This window comes from Pyxicephalus adspersus, chromosome 2 (genome assembly GCF_032062135.1).
Source record: "Pyxicephalus adspersus chromosome 2, UCB_Pads_2.0, whole genome shotgun sequence".
Classification (NCBI taxonomy): domain Eukaryota; kingdom Metazoa; phylum Chordata; class Amphibia; order Anura; family Pyxicephalidae; genus Pyxicephalus; species Pyxicephalus adspersus.
In genome coordinates, this window is record NC_092859.1 from 86856389 (window position 1) to 86866931 (window position 10543).

The 10543-nt window shown below is 37.5% G+C and overlaps 1 protein-coding gene across 1 annotated transcript in view; it reads right to left on the reverse strand.

Annotated features, from left to right (window-relative positions):
* The window catches only part of PTPRR (protein tyrosine phosphatase receptor type R), a gene marked incomplete in the record, with an annotated part of 85590 nt that extends 79928 nt beyond the window's left edge, over positions 1-5662 (reverse strand). The window contains 1 exon segment of the mRNA XM_072401367.1: positions 5351-5662. Within this exon segment, the coding sequence (XP_072257468.1) occupies positions 5351-5456 (106 nt within the window).
* Between the last annotated feature and the right edge of the window lie 4881 nt (positions 5663-10543).

The window sequence follows — 10543 nt, forward strand, 5'->3', positions numbered from 1 at the left end:
AGAGATAAATATTTATATATACACACACACACACACATATACACAATACAGCCAGTATCGAACGTTCGTTCATCGCGCATGCTCAGAACATGCATGATCACTGAACGACCATACACACGATAGATGGTGAACGATGGTCGTCCAATTGGATCCGCTGGTCCGGTCGTTCATTTCCAACGACTATCCTCGTTCGTCGGCGTCGTTGGTTACTTTTTTTGGCCAATTGGTCGATTTTTGGCCAATTGGTCGTTCGTTGTTCGTTCATTTCCAACGATAATAATTGGACGTGTGTACGTAGCCTAAGCAGAGATGATGACTTATCAGTGTGTTACTGCTCCTTCATTATCTAATTTGTAGGATGAGAGATACATCTACCGGTATGTTCCTTAACTCAGACAGAGAAAGTAGTGTCACCATCTTGGCTGGGCTTTCTAGAAATGATAAGTGAATCACAAAGTAGCCAGTTACAAATGCTTTGGCATAAAAGGCTGTTTATTTAGCTGTTGTCTGTTAACATTCCACTTTTAGAAGCGGGGTGTCATGCAGGCAGAGAACGCAAAGTATACTCCTCCTTAATGACAACCTACCCAATAGTAATAAAATAATGAACCAGCAATTTGAGATCAAGGTTTTGCTTGCAATCCAGAGACCATTCCTCTATCCCAATTTAGGCAGAAACTTGGCCACAGCTGTGATCTGTCCCTATTTCACTCCATCTAATATTTGTATTTTTTAATTGAAATACTTACAAATGTATTAACTGAAGACTTGAACATCTGGGTATATATGGTTTAGTTCTGTTCATGCCTATTGCTAAGCTTGAATCATTACAATTCCCACTCAGTTTTCAAGTATTTTTTACTGCTGACTTTATAGAAGATAAAGCACAAGGCACTTGTAACAGGCTGATGCATGTATGAAACTCTATTAAGATGGCTCTCGAACAGAGCAGTGACATCTGAGTCATCCCAGGCTATTACAGGCTTCCCCAGAAAACCACAGATCTGTGAAATCTATATATAGAACTCTAGATAATGGGGAGCTGGGTCTACTTGTAGCAAAAAATAATAAAATGGAATTCCTTTTTAGCACAGCTGTATGTAGGTTATGCAGCCTCATTCAATATACAGATTGATGCATTGAAGGAGGCTAATTACATGCAAAGCAAACTATTTTATTTATTGGATAACTAAAAAAACAAAGTCATTCATTATAGCTGCCATTTACGTTATTCAGATGTACAAAGAGAGGTATGAATTATTAATTATGTGCCACATGGAAATAATTAGCATTAAACTGACTTTGTACATAAATAAGAGAGCTCCTAGCATAGTGAATGTGTGGATCAGCTTTTTGTGTTGGTGTAGGATGCATATTTTAATGATTCTTTAGTAATTAGGTTTATAGGTTTAGTAATAAGGTACATTATGTATTTGTCTTGGGCATAAGAGCATACAAAAATGCAGCTTTGGTCTTCAATTTATATTTATCAGTCTGAGAGAGTAAAAAGATTCTGGGGTAGTACATCTATGTAGTCAACAGAGTTGGAATAAACATATTTTTACCGATCAGCACAGGCTTTCTTTAGAGGGATCTGGATGGCTGAAGTGAGATGAGAATAATACTGGGAAAAAAAAGACAATTTATGCACACCTATTCAGCTGAAACTGAGTTAAATCTTCACTTTTTCCATGTGCTCTATCTGCTACCTAACACTTGCAACTGATATCACCTAGAGCTCATAAGACAGTGAAGACTCACCTGAACAGATAGATACATGTATGCTTCTTTCTCTTTTATTAAGTTATTAGATCTGTATCATTTTGCACTGGATTGCAATAGCAGTTTGACAGAAAAACATTGCGGATAATCCTACTATAACAAATTGGACAGTAGATTATTTACATGATGAATATACTGTTTAAGCCTTAGAGGGTATTAGCAAAGCACAGGAAAAGCTTAACACCATCAATGGTTATGTAAGCACTGACTTAGACGTAAGCATCCATTCTGACTAGAAGCATAAACATTTTTGTGTGCATGGATAATATAGCTTCATCATAAAATATGCATTTAAAATGCATGTATACAACGAAAATGCATTCTGTTTTTTAAGTATTTCATTTAACTGTTAACATCAACAATCACAAGTGAAGTGGAGACAGGGAATACAAATCCTTTGCAGTTAGGCAAGATAGGGGGTTTGTTTATTAATTACAAACTCACATCATACATATGCTTGGTCGGAGCATTAGTCAAACTGAATATTAATCACTTATTAAATGAATGTGATCTGACAGTCCAGTTCTTTAATTAGGCGACCATTATACTAGCATGGTAACTGGCTCATCAGAAGCCTCCTATAGTCCAAGAATCAACATATTTGGTGAGATTTAGATCATTTCTATGACTTACCTTCCTGGCCAATGGATCTTGGCTGGAAAGATTGATTAAACATGCTTGAAAACCTTGCTGCTGTATCCCCAAAAGGCTTTTCCTCAGAGGTCAACAGTCATGCATGCATGCACAGATTAGTTAGGCATACAACCAGCAAATGCAAGTTTTAGAAAATGAGCTCAATGGATGGACTGTCTGCACTTCAAAAAATTATCTTAAGGTTTATTTCATCTGTTGATGACAAAGAATGGAGAAGCAATGCCACCCTAGGCTTCTTACTTCTGTTTTTGACTACAGAACACCTTCCCCTCAAAATATAGAACATCGGGAAATATTCATATTTTGCAGAGAATAAATGACAATGTATATATTCAGGAATTTGCATACCAAGCTAATTTAGTAAATACTTTAGTACATTTAGCTATGCACTACTAACATTTAAAATATTTTTGAATGAACAGTAATAAAGGGATGATTGAAACTGCCTGGGTTCAATTTTAATTGTGATGTTGAAATTCTGTTGGTGTTCAATGAACTTGAATTTAGTGGTGAAACCTCATAAAGGTCTATGGGGATAGAATCCTTAAAATAGTGTGCTTTGGAGGTGCCCCTTAGCTGTAAATCGTATGTTTTTGTTAAAAAATGAAGTGTGTGTTTAATAAAACCCCTATAGGAGTATGCAGCCTGTATAGACAGGAAAGGGGGGTGGGGAGCAGTGAGTATGCACCTCACCAACCTTACTGTACAATACCAGGTACCATTCCTTTACTTAAATTTAGGGGTTTGAAATGTTGAGGAACATAGCCTATTTCCTACATCTGGTCCTCCAGAAGAATGCAGGGGTTAGATTAGGATGGGGGAAGGGCTGAATATGGAAGCACCCTTTTATATGGGGGCAACCAGATATTCACCTTCTCCAGGGGAAAAGCTACCGGGGTACCAGGGGTACTAGCCCTTACCCATTTATGCTTTACCCATGATGGTAACAATTGACCCTCCTATCACGCAGACACCTTGTGCTGTGGTGATAGCACAGGGATTAGTTGTGGACTCTATAAACCCCCCAGGTTCAACCTAAACCAATCATGGGTTGACCTTGAACCCATTCCCTCTAGAGGGCTACAAAGTGGTGGTGCAACAAAGATAATCCCACCCTTTCCTTTCGGCACCATTACAGAACTGATTTTTGCATCACCGGGGGCAAACTACCAATGCCAGGATTACCAAGTGAGCAAAGGAAACACCCACCTACTCTTGCAATGTTGCTTTCCCACTAGAAAAAAACTGCAAGGTGCCCCTGTTCCCCCATTAGCACTATTCTGCAGCATTCTGGTCACCCAAAAAGGGGCAGAGTATGAGTACAGGTGATCCTATTGCTGACAGGCTGCTGCCAACCTCAGGATCATTATTATTCCCCGATCCTAAGTAATAACACTAAACAATATTTAAATGACATTTTTGTCAATCATAAACAATAATTGTTATGTATAAAAAAAAATCAAAAACAACACAAATCAGCCAGTTACCAAAAAAGTCCCATTTTATTACATGGAAAATAACTGGAAAGAAGAATCTACATGTCCCCTTTAATTGGTGCCTGATGTAGGGTGCAAGCAATGTGTGTACCTCCTTATCTGACCTTGGTGATAATGCTGAAAGCATTCATAAAGCTAGTAAACCACTCATCAAATACCTTCTCCTAAATCTTGTGTGAACAAGGCCTTAGACCTGCGGTGTTCACTTTAAATGTCCGATATGCATTCTGTCATTTGCCATGCAAGGTTCAAAAAGTTCTGTTGAACCTTTATCACTTTCTTATATTATACACAACTTGTAATGTGTTATATAAATCTGCACTGACATCCCAGGACCAGCCTAGTAATATAATTCTCGTATATGCACTGTACATTTCTTCAAATAAGCTTCAAAACTTCTTTAAAATCATCATGTGGTCATACCAGAAAAGAACCCAAAGGGTGGAAACATCTGGATCAGTTATGCCACTAATTTCAATGTATAAAGCATAATCCCTAATGATCTTTTTCTGCATCATTTGTCTTGTTAATTTTGAATCGCCATCAATTTTCCGTACCAGTTAGATTATGACAGGGCAGCAATCTGTGCACCGAGTGACATGCGACTTGTAACACATCAGCAATGATCACCCAGGTACAGGATCAAAACGACCTACCAGTAATGACAGCACATTACCTGAATGATCCATTAGAATTACCAGATTTAAAGTATTATGCAGCAAGAAGAGAAGCAGAACCTATTTGTATGTCTGCGGCTTCTAAATATAGAGTCCTGCTTTCTGTGTTCACCGCTCAGCCTCCCTGGATCATGTAGATTCTTGTTTCCAATTATTTTCCATCTAATAATGAGCACACATGTTTATCTTTGTGTTCATTAACACTACTAAATAAAGTATATATGTTTTCATTTTGGATTTAAAATAATCAAAATGGGTAAAAATAAAAAGACAGCCAGTGCTTAATGCAAAGCTAATGCTTATATGGTATCATAGGAAGCAGAGTGTTATGGCGGCAGCTAAGACAAGTCTGTATAGCATGTACTATATAGAATATACAGTGTGTTAGTAAAACACTGCCTTTTGATCATCACAATACATTTATAATGATCACACACTGGCTACATGTACATACATCCAATACATACACTGAGTGATCTGGAACTGGACCTGGAAGGAAAGTATGTTTATATAACACAAATTATTCCATGTGTAGGCTGAGCTGTCCATGGTACTGGTCCTGATGCTGCCAGATCCAGGGCTGTGTATCATACATTTCGGGGTATTTTCCCTATAATTACACATGCATTGTAGAGAAGTGTCAGCTAATACATGGTAATGTGGGAATATCAGTAAATCTCAGCGATGTGTTATTTCAGATTGATCAGTATCATGTATACACAGCACACCCCCTTATCTTACCTGCTGCAGTGAACAGCAATAGGCAGAGAACGGAGAAGCTCTTGTGCATGGTGACGCTGCCTGTGATTTGCATTGTGATCGCCTGGATTAGAATAGAATCCTTCATTCAGCAGGCAGGCAGGTAGGTTGCTATGTAGGTAGGTAGGTATATCCGGCTGCTGGCAGCACTCAGCAGTGTGTCAGGGATCCAGGCTGCTGCTGCTGCCTGCACGACCACGTGCTCCCAGCCAGCCAGTCAGCTGCGACGGCTGCTCTTGTGTAAATGAGCTGAGGAAGCTTCTCCTCATCAAACAAAGGGCAGCCAGGCGCTTCCCTGCCAAGGGCTCTGAGGAAAGTCAGGGCTTTCAAAGCTCTCCCGGGGGTTCTCTCATAATGTACTGCCAGTGTACTGTATGAACAGCCTGTAATAAAGGAGACTGTCCTAGGACTGCACTATATAATATGCTGCATAGGAGTATTAGTATACCAGCACGGCTACTATATATAGATATATACCATGCTATATTGATATTGTCATATATCCAGCAAATGTACATAGCTTTAAACCGACAAATTCACACATGGCACAGCTTCTCTCCACCAAGAATCAGGAAACAACCTCTGCCCTCCCCAACACCCACCCAGGAATCTCTAGTAGTAGCATGTTAGGTTTGTCTTTTTTTTCAAAAAAAGTTTATTGGTTTTCCAATTATAAATTACAAATATTAGTAAAATAACAAGAAAGGGGGCATCAAAAATAATTATCATTTCTTAAAGCTGCATACACACTTACAATAAATGTTGTTGGAAACGAACGACTAACGACTGATCGTCCGGGAATTGTTAACAAAAAAAAGTGCACAACGACTGACCAACGACGTCAGTGAACGAGGATTATCTATGGAAATGAGCAACCGTCCTGTCGGATCAAATTGATCGACGACCGTTTGTAATCTATTGTGTGTACATCATTCAGTGATCGTGCATGTTCTGAGCATGCGCAATGAACGAAGGTTCTTTGCAGGTGCTTCACTGTGTCCATGTGTATCCATCTATATATCTATACAAGGTACATGTATATATATATATCTAGGTGTATATATATGTATGTGTATATATGTAAATATATGTGAATATATATATATCTGTATAAATATATATATGTAAATATATGTGAATATATATATATCTGTATATATATATATATATATATATATAAAAAATTTTTGGACCTATTTTACTGTACATTATATATATATATATAATAAAATAAAAAATTTTTGCGCCTATTTTACTGTACATCCGTTCCTCCGATGCACGTCACTTCCTGTATCATTCAAATGATCGCATCTACCATGTGTAAAATATCTTTGAACGATCATATCGTTATTTGCATGTAAAGAATCGGCCCCTTTACAATCGTTCAACGATATCGTTGATCGTTCGTTGATTATTGAAAGTGTGTATGTAGCTAACTGTTCAAACTAGCCTAGATTTCCATATTCAAATAAAACTTGAGAACTATTAACTATTCATTGTTATCTATAGTTATTATAACATAACCATTCTTCAAATCTTTCAGGTCCCCTTATTCTATATCAGAATGATCTTAAGTAACCAGGGGTGGGGTAATAAACATAGGGGAAACAAGGAAAAAACATAAGAGGGAGAGAAAAGGTGGTGGTGGTGGTGGTGGGGGGGGGGGTTATTTGGATAACCAACTGGGCAAGGAAGAGTATGGTGGAGGGGGTTCCACTCCTAGAGTTTATACATTGCCAAATTTAATCCACGGGTCCCATGTTTTATAAAACGTATTCAGATTGTTCTTAAGGGTACATGTCAATTTATCATTAATCATTATCCAATTATTTTATGTTTAGTAAAATCAAAAGGAATATTAGAAGCTTTCCAATAACATGCAATTGTGATGCGGGCTACTAGCAGAATGTATTTAACCAGTCTGATGGACTGTCTCGGAACTGATTCCTCTAGCTGCGAAAATAAGGCTCTTTTCAGTTTAGGTTTCTCTTTTATGGTTAATGGAGCAGGAAAAAAAGCTCTCCGGAAGCACCCCCACATCAAGAGTATGAACAGAATTTTGGCCAAGCTCCGGTTCCTCTAATAGAACCAGTACCCTTCAAAGAGTTCATGACCTGAACAGCCTTACAGTGGCATATGTCCAATCACCAATATTCATCTAATGAAGAGCAATACACAGCCCTGCTGCTGCTTTGCAAATCACTGGCAAGCTACACATGACCATTGATATCACTGAAATAAACATGGCAATTGATGGTATATAAATCATTATTTACTGCACAGTGAGCAAACCTTTTGCTGGGATGCAGCAAGGGGGAAAATATGCACATGGTCCTAATCTTGTGATTACTTCTCCAAATGCCAAATGTTGCGTTGCTGGTTACAGACCCCCTGATGAGCAAAGACTCTTTGGACTACTTCATGTCTAGGACTGACCCTTGGCCATGGCTGCCCAGTATGCACTTACTTGTTACTGACAAAGGTATTTGTCTGTCCTAGAAGGCATGAACCATTTTAATTTTTCTTATAAATAATAAGGCATGGATTACAGAGGGTTTCCATTAACTTAATATTTACATTCTAAAGAAGTTCTGCGTGGGCATACTGCACATTAGAGCAGTGGCTCCAGCAGTCCGTATTCTCCTAATATACGCTGGCACATTTTTTAACCATGGGCTGTGTGTGTCTGTGTCTTTAGAATCCTTGATTGGATCAATGTGTATTGCACTGCATATTTTTCTTCTTATTTTTGTTCATGGTTTGACCTTGCATCGTTATATATAGCTAGTGTTATATTTATGGCATTAATATCCTACTATATTTAGATTTGTATGCTCAGTTCACAAGTTATAAAAAAAGAGGATTATTGAAGAATACAATTAGAATTGTATATTTATTTATAATGTCCTGTACAGTTTTGTACTGCATTGTATCCATTGTTGCTGCAATACACTGGTTTAGAACCCCATTTTAATGACACCCAGGGAGGGGATGGGGGTGAATATTGTATTTCTTCTTAGGGGATGTCCCCCTAGATAATTATATTTTACTATTTATATGTGATGTGTGTTGTAGTTTTGTAATAATGAAATCATTATTAATAATATTGTTGTGGCAGTAGACTTTTACTTTTTAAAGTGCACTCATTACTTATATACATTATACTTGATTTTAAAGAGAGGACTTCCATACATTATAAATGCATATGATTAACTCTCATAACAGGCATCATAAAAATGTATTTAATCTCTGTCAAATGGCAACATTGCCACCTCTTGGTATCTTTCCTGCTTTTCCTTTTTCCTTTTTTTTTCCTTTCAAAAAAGATTAAGACTTTTGTTGACACTGCCATCATAATGTGCCAGCACAAACCAAAGTTTTTCTGTGAGACTTCTGCATTTAGGCTTGTTTTCACTGCCATCAAACTGTCAGGCCACAGGTATTTTTTCCCTCCTAAAAGTAAGGCTACCTACACACAATAGATTTCCAATAACAAAAATCTGAAAGAAGAATCAACGAGTGCTGTACATACGACTCCATTCTGCTCAATGGACAGAGGAGAATGAGTGAGAGGCACCCTGCTGTGCTCTGTCCCCTTCACTTGCATTGAGCTTGTTCATCTTCTGACGTTTATGGATCTACTTGGACAGATTCAAGAATGATGTCTCATGGCCTATGTACACGTCAGATTCTCTTCCAAAATAAGCCCTGAGGCTCGTATCGACCAAGAACCATTTGATGTGTGTGCATAGCCTAAGGTTGTACCTCGCATTTTTACTGGATAACATCTGCCACTAATATAGGGAATTATAGATAGTTCCTAAGGGCATAATCAGTTTGGAACAATAAACGTTTATATTCATGTAAATGACTGAAAATGCAAATTTTCACATTTGCCACCACTTCAACTCCATGACATTAGAATCAAGTGTTCCAGGTTAGCTGCCAATCATTTAAAAACTCCTTAATGACTGTGCAGGTGGAATCTCGTGGATATATAGTGGTCTTTTTCCTATTGATGTGTGTGGTGTCATCATGCCAAGATCAAATGAGCTCTCCAAGGCTCTCTAAAGGAAAATAGTGAATGCCTATGGGTCTGATAAGTAATATGGCAAAATTGCTAAACTGGCTGAAATTGATAATTCCACTGTATGTAAAATAAGTACACATGGCATAGATTTCAAATGACTGCTAATTAGTTTGTGACTGGCCAGTTCAGCAAATTCAAGAGATTACTGCTTGATGCTAAAAGAAGTCACCAAGAATCCCTAAATTACCTCACACAACTGTTCATGTTTGGAGTGCTTTTCAGCGGCAGGGCCTAAGCAGCGTGCAGTTATTTATTCAACTATAAATAATGCTTTATATCAAAGAATGCTTGATAAGATTATGAGGATATTGGTCTAAATGTTCAAGTTGTACTGGAAATGTACCTTATAACACGATAATGATCTGAAATACGCTCGTATATCAGGGCTATAGATTAACATAGTCAAGGCCTTGATTTGATTTTCCATTTCATACAACTATATCCAGAAACATCTTGCTAGTAATTTTGCATGGAAGAACTAAAGGAATTCAAGTTAGCATGCCTTTATCACCAGGCATAGTTTCAAAGAAGATCTAATGTTTGTTTAAAAAATGTTTAAAAAGGTCACATTATCTACTGGAAGAACTAGTTTCACATAACATTGTCCACTCAACTGCCACTTCACATTCCTTTGTAGGAGTCTTCCAGATCTTTGCATTTTAGTGGCAGTAACAGATTCCCAAGAGGGAATGTTTGAGGGAATGTCAAACTCCATGTTTTATAAATAGAGCCCTTTAAGAGGGAGTGCATACTTATGTGATACACACAAGTTAGGCTGCCTAACTGATTAAGCATATTGTTTTTTAGAAACAGAAATTGAAAATTTCCACAAAGGTTTTAGCTGATGAACCTACAGTATAGCAGAGATTTTTTGTTACACATATCTGTTCAATAAATTATTACTTAATATTTATTAAAACTAAACTGCAAAATGCAATGTGGCTGTGATACCAATCAGGATTCTGATTTTTCTTTCCTTTTAGTTAGTTCATATTGCTGTTTTTCAAATATAAGCTTGATTATAAAAATTCCTGTTAAATATTCAGTAGGTATCAACATTCCAGATGTAAAGTTGGTGAGTGAGG